Raw genomic sequence first — 23,463 nt, forward strand, 5'->3', positions numbered from 1 at the left:
GTTTATTTTAGATTTTTAGTTTTTTTTAATTAGTATTGCATTGTATTTTAATTAATTTCTTTATCATGGATCGTGTCGGGAAACTTGTTATGTTGCATGAGGAATTTTGCAGGGTTTTGGAGCTTTTTGTGATTGTGGATTAGAGTGAAGACGGCTTAGTGGGCTCCCGAGGCATTGTTGGGCTTGGCGGAATCAAAGAAGAAGAATTGCGCTTTTAAAGTTGATGGCTTAGATTATTTGGGCTTGTGAAGATGGATCATAAATTTGTAATTTTGGGTTTGGAGCATCCATTTGGTAGCTAAATGATGATTGGTGGATTCAAATTACATGGACATGGGGGGGGGGGGACCAAAGGAATCATTGGTAGTGGAAGAGTGGAGTAGTGGAATGGTGGACCAATGGCAACACAACAGCGTTTGCGCGGGTGGAATTTTCGTTGCACAGGTACCCGCACAACTGCCCAGTTTGGGCATTTTGGTCATTGGCACACCATGACCTTGGGGGATCAGATCTAGCGGCTCATTGACGATTTTTCACCATTGGAGACCTGCAAGAGGCGATTTTGGGAGCTAGAAACCATTTCCTTTCATCTTTCCAAATCTTAGGTAGTTTCTTTATGCAATTAGATTATTGTTCTTGTTACTTTGTTGCCATGAGTGGTTAATACTATTATTTGGTTGACTTTGGCTGAAAACCAATGAATGTTTGCAGGTTTTGAAGGATTTATGTTGATTATCAATTTATTCCATGTTTATGATTCTAGTTTGCAATTCTTATGCTTATTTGATGCTTTGATCATGAGCTTAGTAATTGAATGAGCAATTGTTGATTTGTTTCTTTGATTTTGCATTAGATCATTGAGTTTATCTAGAACAAAAGCTTTATGATGGTAGAAATCATCTCTAGCTTATGAATCATAACTCCTTTATGGATGTGTAAGCATTTACATCCTCTAGGAATTGGGGATTCCTTCATTCTTAAGGCTAATTGATTTCTTGGGATCAATTGCTTCAATTGGACCTTGATCTTAATTAAGAAGGTGTGTTGTGGGCTTCCCCAACCTCCATACTACCTATGAGGAATCTTGGCATCTCATGCTTCATGATTGCTATAACCAATTTGGAATGAAGGATAAGCTTTGTATTAGATCCTAATGATAAACACATAAATGTTCATTGTGTTGAATTGCCATAGTTAACCAATTATTCCCAATCTTTGAGCATCTCATCAACTTGCTTAATTGCAAGATTTTTAATTATTCAAGTTTTTTAGTTTTCAAAGAATCAAACACCCCCCCCTTTTTTTAGTCTAATTGTAGTTAATTAGTTTAATTACACTAGTTCTTTTGGATTGCATTGGTGATTGAATACAACCATTTCCCCGAGGATGGGTACCCCTTTTTACCATTATATTACGTTTTATTTGCAAACAAATGATGTAATTTCCCCGAGGGTCGATACCCCTTTTTACCATTATACCCATTTTCTCATATATTTTTTCATTAGTTCCACGAAAAGCCAAGTTATATTCAGCTAAACATTTTACAACATCAATAATTCTTATCAAAACTTCTTTCCAATGTTGAGTATCTTTTTTATTCTTTCTTGTAACTCTTTATCAATTGTTTCATTTTTCCTTAACCTAAGTCATGTTTGTGTCCATGTTTTTAAATTAATCATGTCTTCAGAACTATGTTCATGTTCATTCAATTTTTCACTAAGATGTTTCCAATCATTAATTCCTTCGGTTGCCAAATTACTTCTAGATCGAGCTGTTTTAAATAACTCACAACAAAAACAAAACACTTTATCAAGTTCTTTCGAATAAACCAACCACTTTCTATCATAAGAGTCACCATTTCTTAATTTACGAACATAAAATTCACAAGAAAAATGTCTACCTAATGCATCTTTTGGAAAAAAATTTGTTATTTTCAATTTCCCTAATGGGCTAGTTTTCTACAAGCAAATCTTTCATTTTTAAATCTAACTTATCCCATACTCTTGGATCAAAAATATTAATATCACTAGATTTATCAACAAAATCATTATTTTCAAGATCATTAAAATTTTCAATAGGTTCATTAGAAGTTTCAATTGGACCTTTAGAATTATCAACAAAATCATTAGTTTCAACTTCATTAGAATTTTCGTCATTATTTTCACTTCTAAAAAAATACTTATTTAAAGATCCTTGTAATTTATTAGTAAGATCTTGTTCTCTTTGTTTTCTTTTTCTATTTTGAGCACCAGATGATTGTTTTCTAGGAAACATATTTGAACTTCACAAAAAAATTAAAAGTAAAAAATGTAGTAATAACAAAGAAGGATACAACCTGAAGTTACTTAGCAATTCGTATCCACAACTTGAAGTTATCAATCCGTATCCACAACCTAAACAAAAAAAGAAATAGTATCCCTTAGATTTTCAGAAATTAATCTAACAGTAACAACATATTATTCAAAAATAAAAAACACATAATTTTTTCAACTTCATATAACAAATTATTTAGAATTCAGAAAACCATATCATTATTCAAAAAAATACAACAATTTATATAAAAACAATTACAGCTTTAGAGTAGTAAAAGAAATAGAAAAAAAGTTTATATAGAAAACCATATCATTATTTAAAAAAGAAATACAATAGTTTATATAAAAAAATACAACAGTTTATCAGAAAAATCAAAATACGAATTCACATATCAGATTTCAGATTATATAAAACCAATAAAAGTTATTTTGATCATAAATCAGAACAGTTACAAGAAATATAAAAAAAGAATTACCTAGAAAATTAATGAAGCTTAGATTGCTTAGTGTAGTTCACGATGAACAAGACTGTAAGTTTGTAACTTGATCGAAATTTCACTTCCCTAGGCAGTAAGCTATATAAGAAAGACAAAACTGCAAAAATGGTCTCTGTGGTTTCTTATTTTATGTGGTTTCTTATTTTCAACAAGTTTTGTTGTGGTTTTGGTCCCTCGTTCGTTAGTTGGTTGTTAACTTCCTTAGAATGACAATTTTACCCCCAGGGACCATTTTCGCAGTTTTGTCTTTTACCATATTATAAGTACCATTTTTGCATACATTCCTTTTTATTTTATTGAAGTATTATATATTAATAGATATTATTTTTAATATATAATATTATATATTAATAAATATTCTTTTATTAGATTATTAATTTATTTTAGTTGATTTCGTTTATTTATTTTTTGTTGGAATAATTATTTTTTTATTGAATTATTATATATCAATACATATAGTTTTTAATAAATAATATTTATATCATAATAAATATTATATTATTGGATTGTTAATTTTTGTAATTCCTTTTTTTTAATTAATTTTTATTGGATTATTACTTTTAGTTTATTATTTTATTCATATACTAAATATTGTTTTATTTGAATTATTAATTTGTTTTAGTTAATTCTATTTTTAATTTTTTTTGTCGAAGTAATTCTTTTTTATTGAATTATTATAAATCAGTACATATAGTTTTTAGTATAAAATATTTATATCATAATAAATATTAGATTATTGGATTATTATTTTCTTGCAGTTAATTTTGTAATTTCTTTTTTTTAAACTATTTTTGTTGGATTATTACTTTTAATTTATTATTTTCTTCATATACTTAATATTACTTTATTGGATTATTAATTTATTTTTAATTTATAATAATACTTCTTGTTAATTTTATTGGTTGCACCACAAAATCGTCGTCTCTCATCATCGAAATCGTTAGGATCACTGCCCAACACCTTCATTTCATGTAGCTTATAATGAGAAACTATAGGGAAAATATTACCATCATCACTCGGTCACCACCACCACTTATAATTGTTATAGGGGTTTGTTGTGCGTTATGTAGGATATGAAGGATTCTAGTGGATTATGAAGAGGTTATCGCAGGTGGCTACCAGCAACGCTAGGTGGAATAGGGTAGGGTATCTATTGAACCTCCGATGTAGGTGTTTGGAGGTGATCCTGCCAATTTTTTACGATGATAAGTGATACTTTTATGTATTTTGGCAACTTTGTAGTGCTAATAAAATTAAAAACAATTAATAGTATACATTAAAAATAAAATAAAAATCCAGTACGATAATATTTATTATCTTAAAAAATAATAAATTTAAAAGTAATAATTCAATAAATAAATAATTCAAAAAAACAAAAAAGAAATTATCAAAATTAATAATCCAATAATGTATTAATTATTATAGTATAAATATTATATATTAAAAATAGTATTTATTGATATATAATAATCTAATAAAAAATAATTGCTCCAACTAAAAAGAAATTATAAAAAGAATAAACTAAAAGAAATTAAAAATCCAAAAAAATAATGTTTTGTAATATATAATAATCTCATAATATAATATTTATTATGATATAAATATTATATATTAAAAACTATATGTACTGATTTATAATAATTCAATAAAAAGAATTATTTCGACAAAAAAAATTAAAAATAGAATTAACTAAAATAAATTAATAATAAAAAAACAATATTTAGTATATGAATAAAATAATAAATTAAAAGTAATAATCCAATGAAAAATAATTTAAAAAAAAGGAATTACAAAAATTAACTAAAATAAATTAATAATCCAATAATATAATATTTATTATGATATAAATATTATTTATTAAAAACTATATGTATTGATATATAATAATTCAATAAAAAGAATTACTCCAACAAAAAAAATTAAACGAAATCAATTAAAATAAATTAATAATCCAATAAAAGAATATTTATTAATATATAATATTATATATTAAAAATATCTATTAATATATAATACTTCAATAAAATAAAAAAGGATGTATGCAAAAATGGTCCTTATAGTATGGTAAAAGACAAAACTGCGAAAATGGTCCCTGGGGGTAAAATTGTCATTTTAAAAAAGTTAACAGCCAACTAACGGATGAGGAACCAAAACCACAACAAAACTTGTTGAAAAGGACCATATCTGCAACTTTTCAAACGTTTGGACTGTAACCACATAAAATGAGAAACCACAGGGACCATTTTTGCAGTTTTGTCTATAAGAAAACTGAAATTTCATAAAATTTAACCAAGAATCACTATTAGATTTTCGAAACTTTAAGTAGGTTATGCAAGAAATTTGAAATAATAGATAAAACTTACTGGATTATTAGGACTTCAGGAGGACAAATTCAATCAATCCCAATTTGGCACCTTTGAATCTTCACTTTAACACAACAATTTACTGCAATAGATAAACTATTACGGCTTTAGAGTAGTAGAGGTGAGAGGTCGATTCAGAAAGAAAGAATATAGGAGAAGCTAACGAGAGAAAGGGCGAGAGAAGGTTGCCTGAAAGCTGAAGTGGACGAGAGAGGCAGAGAGCGATGACTTGTGAGCGATCGATATAGCCAAGGGTGTAACAGTCCTCTCCATTCTCCAGAAGGGACGCCCGACGCCTCGTGTTCTTCATCTTTAGCGTGTGTTTTAGATCGAAGAAGAATTGAAGAGTCGATATGCGTCTGTTGGTCTGTGTTGATAGCGCTAATTAGTAATTAGGTCTCCATCGGCTGTTGCCACTTGCCTGCCTCCTGCCCCTTATGTCTTCACATTTTACTGGACTAACCAAAGCCCAATATATAATACACTATGCTTTAAATTGATGCCCCACTACACCTTGATGCCCTAGGCCGTGGCCCAGCTCGCCCTGGGCTTGGGCCAGATCTCATAGATACACATTCCTTTTAGCAATAAGATTATAGGCTCTCTCATGCTCTTGATTATTTTAATTTTATATAAGAGAAATTAAATATTCTTCATCTTTCTATCCATATAAAATGATATAAATATCATATTTTGATAATAATAATAATATTTTAATACAATTATCATCAATTCATATGAACAATAAAATAAGTGCGGTGAATATTTAATTTTTCTTTTACATAACTAAGTAACTAACTATGTTATAAAGTTTACATGAAGTTCGATTTGAAATTGTGAATTAACTAGTTTAGATTTAGAGTAGTAAACTTCTATTTAAATCGGAAAATAGTTAATTTATTTATTAAAAGGAATCAAGATTACTATTTAGGCTATTGTGTGGTTTTCTTTTTACGAATTGACACAATATCTACCGGATAGTTTTTATAGAGCAAAGCACCGTTCCTAGGAATGAAAAGATGGCGAAACCCTAAACCGGTCCTCCCCTCTCGCTGATACTCACAGAGTGCTCGTTCTGTGATTTTCTTACGATTGGCAAATGGCTTCTCTTGCATTTTCTTCTGGACATCTCGCAGCTGCCAACAAATTTCGATATGCTATCCCTGCGAGAAATGCCTTAGTTGTGAGTTTCGATTCTCAATTGCATTTTTCAAAATTTCCCTCTAATACACATGCATGTCGTCGTAAGCGTTCTTATAGATTCAAGTTTGTTTTCTGATTGCTCTTAGCTTTTGATTTTAAGACTGATTGTTGCGTTTGAGTAGTTTCAATATATGTTAATATGCATGCCCCCGTTCCTCTAGTATGTCCGCAAATTCGTGTAGAAATTGCTAATAAGAATGGTTCTGGTTTTGTTTCCGTATATGCCTTCTTTGTTTGTGTTAGGCGACGAAGTTTATTTGTCAAATACGTGATTATTTTTTGTGATTTCAGTTTATGTTCCTTGAATTTTTATTCAAAGACTCTAAACTAGATAGAAGAAATGAAGGCATTCATTTAGGGCCAATCCACATTTGTAGTTACTTTGAAAGAATGACTGTAATGCACATATTTATTAATTGATTGATAATGACATTTGATTATGAATATGAAGGTGTTCACTTTTTAGCTTGTAAAAATGGTAAAGTGGAAATTTTGGATGGATCTCAGATTTGGAGAACATGAACAAAATTTCCCCAATCTTTCAGCTTCACTCAAATTACTAAATCCATGTAGTTCATGTGCAACTTTTATAATCATTGTACCTGACATTAGTTTGAAAAGGACCATAGTACTTGGATAAGTCCAAAAAACATAGTACAGTAAAATTTTGAATGTTTTGCCCCATATATTTTTAGTGCGTAATTTGTTAATCAAAGCTGCACCAATCTCATGTTTACAACAAATCAATTGTATTGATTTGTACATAAATTATTTTATTTATTGGCAATTCAATATGTATTTTGCATAATTTACCAGTTATCAACTAATTTCACTAAAATAAGTAGCAAACATTAAAAGGAATGAAAATGAAATTAGGTTGTAAATTCGGAAGGAACAGATATGTTGAAAAGGATTGAAACATAAGTAATTTGAAATACGGATTTCTGTAATGAAATTATCGACAAATTTAGTGAAATTCATAGCTTGTTTAATCATTAATGTTTATTTAGTCAAACAGTCCATCTGAAATTGTACAATCAAATCACAAAATTGATAGAATTGAATGTACAATTGTTTTTTCTCAACATGAAAGCTATGCCTGAGTGTTGATGTTCTCTATATATTCTTGTCATGACAAATACTTTGAATAAGACGTGCGTTGATTTTCTTAACATATTTGTTGCCTATCAATTATCTTTATTTTTGTACCTTCTTAAATATTTGATACATATGTTCATAAAATTTTTTGATTGCTATAAAATATCTTTAACAAAAATAAAATAAACAGAATTTTACTACTAAATTAGTACAACTTATTTCCTTGTCATCATAACATTGGATTAATTTTGATAATAAATTCAGCAGAAGAAGTAAAAGGGCAAAGTAGACAATTTTAAAAGTATTAGGCAAAAATGTTTGTACTTTTCCAAGGACAATTTCTTTCAGGACTTTGCAAGTGGGATGGTTATTTTGAAACCAAGTGTCAAATATGATGCCATATGAAAGTTGCATTTGAGTTACTTTTATTATTCACTTATTCAATTAAATTTGATTAAAAATTTCAGCATTAGAAGTTGAGCCAAAGTGGGAATTTTCAATTGTTTTTGGCAAAAATGTTACTAATTTTCAAAGACAATGTTTTCTAGGACTTTTGCAAGTGCAGTGGTTATTTTTAGAAACCAATTGATGAGCACAAATACACAATGCATAAAAAAGTTTCATATTAGTTACTTTGGTTGAATAATTTACTTGAGATTAGATTTGGGCCAAAATTGTCCAAGTTTTCAAAGTATAATGTTTATTGTAGTTTCACATCACATAATCATGTTCAAATGAATACCCCTTTCGATGATACTTTCAAATCATTAGAAATACATTACATATGAATTAATCACATAAGTTTATTGTATTGAATTCAGAAATGCAGTTTGAAATTTGAAGGAAACGGGAAGCATGGTGTACAACAAACCCTCACAACCAACCAAAACCAACAAACTTTCCCTAAACTCTTCATTCCATACGAATTCCAAAGAGACCCAATCAAAAAAGAAGAAACCCGACTTCGCGTCTTTTCAGGAACTGCAAATCCCGCACTTTCTGAAGTACATACACATTTTTTTTTCCTTCTTAATTTTGCTTTCATATAATCTTCAAATATAACATTTAATAATTTTTATGACAGGAAATTGCAGCCTACATGGGTCTAGACCTAGGAGACATCAAAATAACACGGTTTGCAGACGGCGAAATATACGTTCAGTTACGCGAAAGTGTCCGAGGATGCGACGTGTTTCTTGTTCAACCAACTTGTCCCCCTGCAAATGAAAATCTTATGGAGCTTTTAGTCATGATTGATGCATGTCGCAGGGCATCTGCAAAAACTGTTACAGCTGTCATCCCGTATTTTGGATACGCAAGAGCTGATCGTAAGGTACACATTTTTAACATAAAAAGTACAAATCACATTTGCAGATATTAGACATACGTTATGAACTTCATATAGAGTATAGTTGATTTTTGCAATTTTGGTCCCAAAAAATTTTCTCTTGCAATTTTGGTACCAAAAAGTAGTATGTCTATTTTTTGGGACCAAAGTTGCAAAAATCAACTATACTCTAGGGACCAAAAGTAGTAATTTTACTTGGAACATGGAGCAAACATGTTACCACAAATAAGGACTACAGTTACAATTACAAGTGAACTTATTGGGATCAAAATCGAAAGAAATCACAACTAAAAATGCAATTTTTTCTTTTCCAAGTACTATGACTATTTTTGGTCCCTGAATATAGCTGCTTTTTGTAATTTTGGTCCCCAAAATCACTTGGAACAAGAATAAGGACCAAATTTACGAAAGCAAAGTTTTTGGGACTAAAGTTGTAAATTACTCCTCTCTGTATTTATTTTCAGACTCAAGGGCGGGAGTCAATCGCAGCTAAACTTGTTGCGAATCTTATAACAGAAGCTGGGGCTGACCGTGTTCTTGCTTGTGATCTTCATTCTGGTCAATCTATAGGCTATTTTGATATTCCAGTTGACCATGTACATGGTCAGGTAAAATATAGTGGGTTTTATTTTTATAGTTTTAACTTTTATGTAATTTGTGTTTTCTTTAAACATTTAATGTCTATATTTTTTTGGTAATTTGTTTATTGTTGAATGTTGATGAGTAGCCGGTGATACTTGATTACCTTGCCAGCAAGAGCATTTGTGCTGATGATTTGGTGGTGGTCTCCCCGGATGTTGGTGGGGTCGCTAGAGCTCGAGCTTTTGCTAAAAAGTTATCCGATGCGCCGTTAGCAATTGTTGATAAACGGCGTCATGGGCACAATGTGGCAGAGGTAAAACTATGTTTATGTGTTTTAAAAAATTAAAATTAAATAAAAAATGACCGTGTGGATGCCATGTCAGCGCCAGGTGGAAGTGATGTGATTAAAAAATTGCCAAGTAGATGACACATACATGTCATAAGAAAAACCATAGGCATAAGTTTAGGGGCGAACTCTGTTTGTTGTCCCTGATATCACTTTTAGACTAAAGTTTCTCTCTTCTCCATAATAACCCAAACATTTTATTTTTGTCGGTTTATATTATTTATAATCAACTTTTATTATTTTTAAGGCTATAATAAATATAGAAAAACTTATTTTGGTTTAAAAAAAGATAATTTTTTTATCGGTTTTATTACTTTTTGTTTGTAAGATTATAAGAAATAGGGTAAATTACACGAATGACCCATGTGGTTTGGGGTAATCTGCACGTTTTGGTCCTTAACTTTTTTTTTTTTAACTTGGACAGTCCTCAAAGTATGTTTTTGTTGCGTCTTTGGTCCCTATCAATCACAAAAAGACTATTTTACCCTCATCTATTCTTTTTTAATTAATTAATTTGTTTGTTTACTTATTAATTATTTAACCAATAAAGTAAATTAAAATAAAATTTAAAATTTTGGCTGTAATTTCTTTTATTTTATTTTTGAATAAAAAATCTAATTTATAACAGTTTTCTTACAAAAAAAACCAATACATATGTGACATGTGGACCAGAGATCAGCGACAACCCCCATCCAACCTAATACGAACCATGTTGCGTTGCTTTTCACATCAATTCATGATTGATTTCTTTTTCTTAATATAATAATGATTCTATATAATACATATTTTATTCTTTAAATAATTAAATACTTTCAAATTCATTCCTTAGACTTTTACAAAAGTTGTTTTTAATATTTTAAAATATGTCAATATCAATATTATATATTAGGTGGATGATTTTTTTTAATGTTTTTTTGTTATTTTAGACCCTTTTTTATTTTTATATAATTTTTGTTTATTAAGTTGTAAAAAAATTTACTTTTTTTTTCAAAGTGGTGTGTCGTCTAATCATGATTTAAATAAAAAACAAATTATGTTGGCTACCTTCAATTTTTTAACCTGTTAGTATCGGCCTACCAACAATATCATATATAAAAATGTTATTTTTTATATTGTGTAAAATATGACAATCAAATAAACAATGAAATTTTAGAAACTTGACCAAAACCTATCTAATTACCGTGTAGAAGTATATCATAATTTGTACTATATCTTTTATCAATAGATATGTCATCGTAAAAAATAAATATTTATGGAAAAATTGAAAATGAATATTATAAAAAATATAGTGATTGAGTAAACAACATAATTCTAATGTGAATATAGAATAAATCTTGCTTTCAATTAGGTTAGCTGTAACCATGGATTAAGGGTATAAATCTTGTTTGGGTATGAAATTTATAGATTTAGGAGTATAGTATTAGGTGTGTTTTTTAATGTAAAAAATAAGTTTTTAAATGTATAAATATACTTTTTAAATGCATAAATATATACTTTATACGTATAAATATGGTTTTTAAATGTAAAAAGTAAAATTTTAAATGTATAAATATATTTTTTAAATGCATAAATATATATTTTATACATATAAACATGTTTTTTAAATGTAAAAACAGTATGTTTTTAAGCATGTAAATATGTTAAACATGTTTTTTAAATGTAAAAACATTATGTTTTTATGCATGTAAATATGTTTTTAAATAAAAAAAGTATGTATTATCCTGATAATATCAGTCTACAAAAAAATATTAAATATAAAAACTTATTTTTTATACCGTTTAAAATAGGGATAATGACTTAAAAGAGTAATATATTTTTTGATTTGTTCAAATTTGGTCATTGAGGACTTATTTTGCAACAAAAAAATTATTAAGGACTAAATCTGGAAAAAATATTAAGGACTAAATGTGTACAAAGTGAAAACTATACTACCCTTTTAAGTAATTTTTTCCGGTTTACCTGGAGTAGTCGTCGATAGACCTGGCAAACGTGTCGCATCGGGTTTGTGTCAAGACATTAAACGGGTTGAAAGGGCTTGACCCTAACCCGACCTGTTTAATTATTGTGTCGTGTCGTGTCAACCCGTTTATTTTCGTGTCGGGTTTCGGGTTAAGGTTTAGACCTTGTAAATATGTTGTATCATGTCGGGTTGAAATATTTTAACGGTTGGAAAGTAGGAGTTGTGGAGGCAAGAAGGAAAAAAGTGAAACACTAGAGTTATGAGATGGAATGACAAAATTTATAGTAAGTTTAGAAGAAAAAATGAAAAGAGTTAAAGTTGAGGATCAAAAGGGATAGGTGGTGATGATGACTAAAATTAAGTAACTTTAAAAATTTGAATACTACTTCTAATTATTGAGTTTGACCCACTACAAGTCTATAACATATAATATATTTATAAAAATATTAAATTTATAATAAAGAATATATATAATTAAACGGGTCATATTCGAGTCATCTTCGAGTTGAAAGTCTTGACTCTAACTCTACCCGTTTAATTATCGTATCGTCGTGTCAACCCGTTTACATAAACGCGTCAAAATCTCTGACCCTAACCCACTAATTTCGTGTCGGGTTTTCCTGTCGTGTCATGTTTTGTCAAGTCTAGTAGCCAGTCATAAGCACTAAATGTGTATAGTCATAAGGGCTAAATGTGTATAGTAAAACAAGTTGAAGGGATAAATGTGGACGAAAAAAAAACTCAATGACCAAATATATACAAATCGAAAAATATATTACCCTTTTAAATCATTATCCCTATAAAATATGGAAATCGAGAAAACAACATAATTGTAGGCACTTGGTTAAAACATATCTTTTTACAGTGTAAAAATACATTATAATTTGTAGTATTGTTTGACTAACAAATAACATGATTTTGTCTTAGTAAAAATGGTAAGTGAGCATTTAAATTTATGTATAATTTTTTTTGTGCATCTATAAAATATAAATAACAAGGACTAAAAGTGATATTTCAAAACTAAAAACTGAAAATAAGTTATAAATGAAGGGTTAGAGAATAGAGATATAACTCTTTACTATTTAAACAAAACTTCTACGTGAAAAAATGATAATTTGATGGATGTGAAGGATTTCACCATTTCCACAGGGTCTTTCGTTCAAATAACAGCACCCTTATTATTATTATTATTAAATTTTATTGATAGACCCAAGAAAAAGCAGGCTCTGTTGTGTTGATAGACCTGATTTTGGTTCTGATTTTTCATTTTCTATATTTATGACATCATGATGCAGGTAATGAATTTGATTGGTGATGTAAAGGGCAAAGTAGCAGTTATGGTGGATGACATGATCGACACTGCTGGTGAGATGAGATTATCAAACTCTTTTACTTATTATATTCATATAATTTAATACTTGTTTGGATTATAATTATAATTATTATTATTAAAGGTACAATCTCCAAAGGAGCAGCATTGTTACGTGACGAAGGTGCGAGGGAAGTTTACGCATGTTGTACACATGCACTTTTAAGGTACTTTTTTTATCATATATTTTTAGGTCTTACGTCTAAAAAATATGTTAAAAGTTATAATTTTTATATTTTGATGAAAATGTAGTCCGCCTGCTGTTGAAAGATTATCGAGTGGTCTTTTTCAAGAGGTGATTATTACAGATACGATTCCGGTGTCTGAGAAAAACTCATTCCCGCAATTGACTATTTTATCCGTAGCAAATCTACTTGGAGAAGCAATCTGGCGTGTTCACGATGACTATGCTGTAAGTTATATATATATATATATATATATATATATATATATATATATATATATATATATATATATATATATATATATATATATATATATATATATATATATATATTATTTATTTATTTTTATTCATATTCATTCTTTTTAATCAATTTTTTTTAATATATGTATATTTTTTTCACAGGGCTCTTTCGAACACTTTTCTAGTCTGGGTATCGACTGATATCAGACGACTTGTGTTGTTTTGTTGTGTAAATTTAATAATTTATTTGCGGAATTTAACTCAAAAAGTTGGTTTTTAAAACTTTGCAATTTTAGTTTTCCGCTGATGTGACTGATTTTTGATGAATTAACCCAGTAAAGAAAGCTTGCTATTGCTATTGCTATTGCTATTGCTACGCATGCAATTTTTAAAAGAATCTTTTATCGTCTCATTTAATGATATGAATTTATCATGCAACCAACTTTGTTGGCAATTTTCTACATAGTATTTAATGGTACTTGTACAGAGGATATTAACATTGGTAGTCGTTATGCTCTTTTCTTTTTCTTCTTTTTTTTTTTAAATGGAATGCAACAAAATTGGTTTCTATTGTATAAGCATTTTTTTCAAGAGTTTTTTCGGGTTTTTATGTTAGACACATACTTAAAAAAATGCTTACATTTCGTTGTAAAATATGTAGTATAATGGAAAGCCAACAAGTATGGTATGAGGCGAATGAAGAAAGTTGGCTACCATTGTCAATTTGTTTGGTTGTTAGTATCAATTAAGTAATTATGATATGTTAAGGGTACAAAATTTAAAGTCTCATCTATATTATCTAATTCACACAAACACACACGCACACATATACATACACATTTGGTTATAACATATATACTACACGATTGAAAGGAAAATAAAATTGAAACTTTAAAAATCATAATGTTAATCATATAGTTGCAAACAGTTGTTTTAAAAGAAAGTTAAATGTTGTCTGTAGTTATATAATTTTGTAAAATGGTTTGAAGATGAGTTGTTTTAAAAGAAAGTTAAATGTTGTCTATAATTATATAATTTTGTAAAATGGTTTGAAGATGTGAACCATATTGATATTTATGTATAAATTAATGATACAATGATCATATATACAATGAAATATAGCATTAAAAAAATCGGAAAAAACATAGACAATTTAAGCAGATCCGAATGACTTGCTTAAATAATATGTTTTAATATCTGATTATTCTTAAGAGTTATATAGGTTAGGCATTTGACCTTAATTTAAGCATCTTTTCTTTTTTGAAAATCGACTTTTGGGGGAAAATATGTTTTTTCAAATACAAAATTGAAAGATTTCGATATAAATTTAGAATCAAGATGCTTCTGTGTTTTGTGCTAAACATGTTTTTAGTGTTGGTTATACTTAAATTTCAGCCATTTGACCTGATTGTTTTGGCTGCCACATTTATTTAACCCGTAATAACAAATAAGAAATAATATATAGTTTCGAATCTTGGTAGCATTTATACACAAACTTGATAAGCAATCCAATTGAAATGAAAATTAAACTAATGGAATCAAATTTGAAAATGTTCCATGGAAAGAAAGAAAGAATAAGTAGAAGTTTTGAGAATCCTAAGGATTAATTTCACCATCTTTAGCTCCCATTAAACGAAAATCAATAAAACTTGTTGATGTCTTTAAAACATAACTGTTAAAGTCTTAAACTATCATCAAGCCGATTTATACATAGTAGCAAAAAATCAATTATGGAATTAAATCAACCAAAAAAACTTGAATCCTTCTATTCTCAATCAAAATTAAAATTCGTTAGCCTTTAATTCATCAAAAAAGAAAGCTATTATACCAAACAAATCAAGAAAGGTTCAAAGTCGTTACTAGAAGCCGACAAATCATGATGCGGCTCCATAGTAGGAGATGACATGAAGCATTTTGGTAATGTTTCAAAGAGTGACATGTTTTGGAGTCTCTACGTCAAGAAACCTAAATTAAAACAATGAATTGAAAAAGCTAAAGAAGAAGATTACTAACCTAAAATTGAAATTAACAACTTGAAAGTGCAAGTTTTCAATTCGTCTATGTCAACAACAAATATAGAGAAGAAAAATTGTAGGTTAAAATCAATGGGTATGGCAAACTATAACTAGAGAGACTGACAATAGAGTGATTTGGTAATCCAGGTCATTTGAAATCTGATTTCTTGGCATGATTTTGGAAATTGTTAGTTGTTCCATCTTTCTACAAAATCATGCTTGAAAGAAGATAGTGTTTTCAATTTTGCTATGATCAATTTTATTTATAAACAATCATTGGTTTGTAGCTCAAATATCAATTCAAAATATTATGCAAGATATCATACGAGTTGTCATACACTAAATTTATTTGATTCACTTTTTTGAGCGGGATTGATATAATGTATGACACGTGTACTTTTTCGAATGCATTTGAAAAAAATATAAATTATGAGAAAATAATATGTGGTCAAATTTCTCTCTCTCTCTCTCTCTCTCTCTCTCTCAATTAAAATTTTCGATTAGAATATAGTTATGTGATTGGGTTATCTAGCCCTAAATACAATAAATCTTTGACAATGAATAATAGGTTTTAATAACAAGTTTGTTATTTATTTTTGTTATATTAGGTGTTATAAGAATCATATAGATTTTTTTTTTATCAAATTCTTGTTGATCTAGATTATTACAATAGGGAACTATCTTATACCGTACTAAAATTGGCCATAAAGACAACATAAAAAGTAAACTTGTATGTGAATACAATTGATGAATTTATTAAAGGCCAAATGAACCCATAATTATGGTTCGTTTAGAGCCCCTAAACTGGTTGAGCCGTCCTTGTTTATTAGTAATTCAGGGTCTCCGATTAAGCCCCACCAAATCGATTAATCGCTTGAGTCCAGTTAACTGTCGAGCTACCGTCGAACGATTTTTACAACCTTGATATATATATATATATATATATATATATATATATATATATATATATATTGTGTGTGTGTGTGTGTGTATGTGCACACACACACACTAGGTTATAGCCCGTGAGAACCATGGTTACAAAAGTAATTAAATTTTTATAGTAAAACTCATAATTATTAATTAATTATTTTCAATAAATTATTAATTAAACATGATTCTGTAGGATTTTCAATATAAAAATACAATTAATTATAGGTTATAACCCGTGAGAACCATGGTTACAAAAGTAATTAAATTTTTATAGTAAAACTCATAATTATTAATTAATTATTTTCAATAAATTATTAATTAAACATGATTCTGTAGGATTTTCAATATAAAAATACAATTAATTATAGATTATAGCCCGTGAGAACCATGGTTACAAAAGTAATTAAATTTTTATAGTAAAACTCATAATTATTAATTAATTATTTTCAATAAATTATTAATTAAACATGATTCTGTAGGAATTTCAATATAAAAATACAATTAATTATTGACAATCATAAATGAAACTTATTCAAGACGAATTTAAAATTCTCCTAAAAGTCAGGGATAAAATAAATAACTGTCTAACTTATTATCAACATTAATACTTTTTTAAAAATAAAAAAATTATGAGAAAATGTCAAGTCTCATTTTTTTAGTGTATTTGAAAAGAAAATATAAATTATAAGAAAATGACAATTGACACTAAACTCTCTCTCTCTCTCTCTCTATATATATATATATATATATATATATATATATATATATATATATATATATATATATATATATAGAGAGAGAGAGAGAGAGAGAGAGAGAGAGAGAGGGGGGGGGAAAGTGAATATGTGGCTGTCATGTATGTAATATTAGGTATACAACCATCAAAATTGACTTCATTTTGATTAAATAAACATAATTTTTGACATTGTTAGTTTCTTCCTATTGCTTTTGAGATCATATTATTTCTGATTTCATAATTTATCCCCAACATCTATGTATTTCGAATGTGTTTTTTATATTAGACATCTAGTAGGTTTCATAACTTTCTTTGACACCAACCATATGTATACTTGCATGGTTCTTTTTGATGTGTTATTGGAAGAACTTTATTGTGTTTTTAATGAATAATTTCAATCGTTCACTATAGTTTTCTATTTTAAATTTGAATATGAAGATTTATAGGTAGTTGATAATGTATTCTTATACATTGATTGTGTTGCAAAATTAAAAATTTAAAACTCCATAAAAGTATGTACAAAGCCTATCATCTAGTATAATAGAGAATACAAGAAAGATGGTAGAGAGATTTGATCGTATTTTGTTAAAACTATGTAGTTTTTAATGGTTATATATCTAATATTAGGTACATAACAGCCACATATTCCCTAAGCCCATATATATATATATATATATATATATATATATATATATATATATATATATATATATATATATATATATATATATATATATATGGAAAATAAACAATTAGGGCAACACATGTTGGAACCAATGAAAACATGACAACACATCACTTTGGAATAACTACATAAATAACTTCCATAGTAGATTGCTTATGAATAAAGAAATGGACACGTGTCACCTGATCATTGGTTCCAGCATATGTTGCCCTAATTGTTCATTTTCCATTGAACCTACTTCTATATATATATATATATATATATATATATATATATATATAGGGTTAGATTATTTTGTTTTCACTATCTATTGTGTGTATGTATGACTGATTCTGGACCAATCATTTTAGTTATTTTAAGAAAGTAATTAATGCATATTACATGTTGAAGATATAATGAATATTAATTACATCTTCAACATTTAATATACATTAATTACTTTCTTAAAATAACTAAAATGATTGGTCAAGAATCAGTTATACATGCACACAATAGATAGTAAAAACATTTGAACCTAACTCTCTCTCTCTCTCTCTCTCTCTTTATATATATATATATATATATATATATATATATATATATATATATATATATATATATATATATATATAATAAAAGGAAGTGTGGCTTTGGTTTTTAAAATAACTCAAACTTTTTAGGTTCTAAATGTTTTTTTTTTTTTTTTTTTTTTGAAGTTTTGACCTATTGTGCAATTTCATAAAAATGTAGGTTTAGCTTTTAAAAGAAATGAATTTAGAAAGAGAAAGTTTAAATTTGACTTATGAGTTATGTACGATAAAGGAGTTATTAGCATTTAATAAAGCTGTATAGTATGTTTGGTTACCAAATCTTCTAAGCTATTAAATGAACTAATGAAAGGTCGTCAGATTATATGACTAGTAACCTCCTCATTATTCAAGTTTACAAAAAAAAGTCATACTTTCAAAAAAACCTTTTGAGCTATCATTTTCTTACAATGATCTTTCGCCTAACGGTAAAGACTATTTTATTTATAAGGTTGTGTGTGCAAGTCTTACTTGAAACATATGTGATAATAATTAGGACTAGATTAGTTTACATTTTCAGTATATATATATATATATATATATATATATATATATATATATATATATATATATATATATATATATATATATATATATATATATATATATATATATATATATATATATATATATATATTCGTTACCGCTTTGCATAACCTCTATCAGCCATCTAATAAAAGGATTAGTGTCATTTTATATTCTTTTAAAATCTCAATATTTGTCACGTAAAATGGGTTATCTTTGTACTTAATGTTTCTATCTTCCTCAACCATATCACCCAATCAACAGTACCACATAAAAAATTCTTAATGTCCGCAAGACTAATCAATGCGCTTCTTAAAGTCAATATTACGACAGATTATAACATTATAGTCATAATTTATTTTAAATCAATCCTATATGGACAAACAATATTCTTATTGTATGTTTCAACCTTTTGCTTTGTAATTGTATTGTAACTAGTAAAATTGTTAGTTTATAACTTTCTTTATCATAAATACCGTTATTGGAAATGTATTACTCTATGAAAAAAAAAGAGAAAACAACAATAACAATTTTCATGGAGTCCTTCTCATGTATTAAAAAAAACTAAGACCATGCAGTATGGGTCCAAACGAGAAGAACGCGGATGAGGTGACACGCTTCAACGATGTCATGACCCCCCCCCCCCCCCCCATCTCGTTGCGGCTATTCTCGTTGTCGTCTCGACCAGATGAAACGAGTAAAAATGGAACGTTACCATTTTAAACCATTTGAAAACGGTTATTTTCATAAAAAAAAAACTATAAAATTAATTATCTTTTTCCTTTATAAATACATATTATATCTAAACAATATTTTAAACACATAACTTCTATCTTACTCTCTATAAATCTCAATTATCTTCAAAAAATATTATGGATCCTTTCGACTCGTCCGATGATTCCGATGACTTTATATTCTTCAGGATGATGTATCAGTATTATAATAACGAGTTGCTACAACCAGACTCAACCCCGCTACTAACAAGACGTGCGATGTTAAATAGCAGGGTCGACCCAATACCTGGGCGAGTTGGGCAGAGGCCCAGGGCAGCAAAGAGGAGTGGGGCATAACTGTAACGCCCAAAATTTCAAAACAATTAAAACTTTTCAAAAACCACTCATTTTAATAACGTTGTTACAAAAGGTTCTCAATACATTATTTAACAGGGTATTTTCCCAGGTCATATCATAAAACATCAACGCGAGGGACGGTACGATCACGCCTTTGCCTTGTCACAGACTCCTGAGAACCTGAAAACATAAAACCACAACTGTAAGCCCGAAAAATTAGTGAGATACCCCCAATATACCAACCACATATACGCCCTTCCAGGCCACGACCTTCCGGTCCATACATATTGCCTTCCGGCCCATAACATATTGCCTTCCGGCCCATAGCATAAAACGCATACATAACATAACAAATCATAGAACGACCCTGCATACCGGGTCACACCCCAGATCTAGCAATCATATGCATAACACATAATCATATAACAGTTCACAATTAGCAATTGATCAACAGATCACATAACGTAGCATTACTCTAATCAAGATACCGGTCTAGCCGGTCACTAGCATAACATTACCCTACGAATCAATCAACATACTGAATGCATACATACGCCTTTCCAGGCCACGACCTTCCGGTCCACATAGCAATGCCTTCCGGCCCATAACATGCAATGACAACTACCCGGATTTCCATCCGATAAAAGGGTCGGCCTTGGTGCCATAAACCCTAGCGATATAGTGAGGATAACTCACCTCGAAACTGCCGACTGAACAGATAGCTCAAGCTCCTCCGATCACTGATACGATCTCCACCTCTGGACAGCCACCAATGCACTGAACTCAAACAGTAATCAACAATTACCAAAATACCCCTGGAACCACTGGTCAACCCTTGGTCAAAGACAAGGTCAAAGTCAGCCCCTGACTGACCCTACTCGCCGAGTCAACCCTATGACTCGCCGAGTCCCCATACTCAGAACTTCACTCAATCCGCGATCTAACTCGCCGAGTATCCCCCTTGACTCGACGAGTTCCTCTTGGAAGAATCGCGAAGCCACCCCGACTCAACTCGCCGAGTCTGAAGAACAACTCGACGAGTCCCAGTTATTCTTCAAGCTACTCGCCGAGTCTGTTCATCGGACTCGGCGAGTCCATGCCATGCAACCGCTCAAACTGCCTTCTAAGGTCAGAACTGCTCCGACCATTCATAAGTCTGGCCTTCCTAGACTGATCCACCACGTAAGGTCCTCATTTCAGTGCTCATGATACACCCCATGATTCATAATTCACATTTTGACCTAAGGCATAAGGATTCCAATCCAAAGCCTTCATCAATTCCCGAAATGCACAGGCATGGGACATTCTGGACCTCCAAAGGTCCCATTACAGGGTTACAATCGTTTGGGGGACTAGGGTAACATTCAATCTAGTCACAAAAGGGGTTCCATAAACCCTAATTCCATGACACATCAACATAGCAGAGCATAACTCGAATTCTTACCTGAATAATGTGCCCTCTGTGTCCCCAAATCCTCAGAACGTGACTCCCTTGCTGTTCCTTTAGCCAAGCCCTTCTCTTCCTTGCACAACAACTCTTCCAAGATCAACAATGGCCCTTAAACTTTGCTCCAGATGCACCCAATCGATTTAGGGTTCTTCTCAGAAGGCTAAAATGAACAATGACGGCCAATAAGTGCCTCTTATACGTCCCAAACCTGAACGGTTAGGGTTTTCGCTAAACAGCGCAGACTCGCCGAGTCCATATCTGGACTCGTCGAGTCCAGTCGCAAACCCGCGACCCGGTCTGCGGTCCTACTCGGCGAGTCTAGGCTCCAACTCGCCGAGTCCCCTCTTAAAACACCCCCAAAATCATAATTATATCAATATTTGAAATTCCGGGCTGTTACAATAACTTTAGTCCATACGTATTAATGTTATAGGTATTTGGTCCAATGAGTTCAACATCGCCGATCAACTGTGAGCGCTTCGTCTGGTTCCCATCTTCCCGATCGTCACCTAGAAAGACGAGAAGTCGATTGGTTTTTCAAATCTTCGATTGGTTAAGAGACACGTATTCGGATACACAATGAATAGCTCCCCAGATTTACGTCAAACACAAGAACCGTAATTTCTATAAACTCTACTCGTCTCTCGATTTCTGTCAAGAACACAACATATTTTTTTTTTCAATTTTTGGATACCCTTTCCTCTTCCAATTTCTGTGACTCTATGGATATTTCTCTTCTCTATGATCTAGCACTCAACAGTGTTGCAATGGAAATATTCTCCTGTTGTTTTGTTCTTATTATGAATGATCTTGCCCTGTTGTTACAGAATTACCAGGTTCTTAATTTGTTGCACAACTTTTTTTGAGATGTCATTTTTTTTCTCAACTATGTTAAGTTTTTGTGTTTGGAATTTTACCCAGGTGCAAGGAAATGTGTGACTTATTTTGGATGGTTTGGATTTAAAGTTGTTTCCTCTTTATGTCATTGAAATTTGTCAATCTAGACGATTCTGCCCTTGATGATCTAGCCCCTGTTCACAGAGGTGTATATTAGTCTATATTTTTAATTTGAAGTGATATGGAGTTTGGTTTCAAGGAATATTAGAGGGATAGCTTGGCTTGCCGATTATACCCTTGGAGATGATTTCCCTATAAAGTTGATTGCCTAATTGGGTGTTGCTGCAATTATAAAAATGTTTTGGTGCTGAAAACATTCTTTGTTCCCGGTGTTGCTGCAATTATAAAAAAATTCTTTGTTCCCAGTTTTAATAGTCGATTTAAAGAATATTCGTGTTAATTTGAGATTATGTTACAAATGGATGAAGACGGTGACAATTTTTGGTTTCTAATATTAATTTTATATAGACATTTAAGATAATGAAGGTAGGGGTAGTGTGTTTGTCACAGTTTAATGTATCTAGTTTTTATTTTCCTCCTTCACAGTTCACTATTTTGTTTGAAATATAGTTTAAACTTATTATTTTAAAATCAATTACATTATGAGTAACCAGGTAACACTAAATAACTTGTTAAACATGCTAATCTATAGTTTTCTTTGATTCACAGAAAGCACAAGACAATGTTTTAGTGATGTTGGCCCTCATATGGATATGCAATTGTTTGAAAAAAGACACTAGTTAATTTATGTTGTATATACATTTAAATCATTTAATACAACTATCGGGGCATTATTAATTTTTTTCGCCCTAGGCATTAAAAACCCATGCACCGGCCCTGTTAAATAGAAATCGTGAGGAAGGACACGAACATCTATATCGCGATTACTTTGCGGATAATTGTGTATACAGGTCGAAGGACTTCAAAAGAAGATTTTGTTTGAATAGGACGTGTTCCTACGGATCGCCAACGCCTTGGAAAGCCGGTATCGCTTCTTTACTATACTTTTATACAAAAAAAAATCTAGTACATGTTTCTTTAATTTTACAACATATACAATATATTTTTAAACTGTAGTTAATAT

General features: G+C 29.9%; 1 protein-coding gene across 1 annotated transcript; it reads left to right on the forward strand.

Moving 5' to 3' along the window:
- The first annotated feature begins 6,131 nt into the window (after positions 1-6,131).
- Positions 6,132-13,869, forward strand: LOC111878551 (ribose-phosphate pyrophosphokinase 1). Its single transcript, XM_023875070.2, has 9 exons — positions 6,132-6,355; positions 8,295-8,477; positions 8,558-8,806; positions 9,286-9,429; positions 9,549-9,716; positions 13,005-13,074; positions 13,164-13,245; positions 13,331-13,490; positions 13,668-13,869. Exons 1-9 carry the CDS (start codon positions 6,272-6,274, stop codon positions 13,704-13,706), a joined length of 1,179 nt encoding a protein of 392 aa, XP_023730838.1. The 5' UTR covers positions 6,132-6,271; the 3' UTR covers positions 13,707-13,869.
- The last annotated feature ends 9,594 nt before the right edge of the window (positions 13,870-23,463 follow it).

The sequence above is a fragment of the Lactuca sativa genome, chromosome 4 (assembly GCF_002870075.4).
Source record: "Lactuca sativa cultivar Salinas chromosome 4, Lsat_Salinas_v11, whole genome shotgun sequence".
Lineage (NCBI taxonomy): Eukaryota > Viridiplantae > Streptophyta > Magnoliopsida > Asterales > Asteraceae > Lactuca > Lactuca sativa.

Bases quoted from the DNA above. Each gene is read 5' to 3' on its own strand.
- LOC111878551 (XM_023875070.2), top strand. From the start codon at position 6,272: ATGGCTTCTCTTGCATTTTCTTCTGGACATCTCGCAGCTGCCAACAAA. The intron at 8,478-8,557 runs GTACATACACAT...TTTTTATGACAG, and splicing joins CAAATCCCGCACTTTCTGAA to GAAATTGCAGCCTACATGGG. The intron at 13,075-13,163 runs GTGAGATGAGAT...TTATTATTAAAG, and splicing joins TGACATGATCGACACTGCTG to GTACAATCTCCAAAGGAGCA.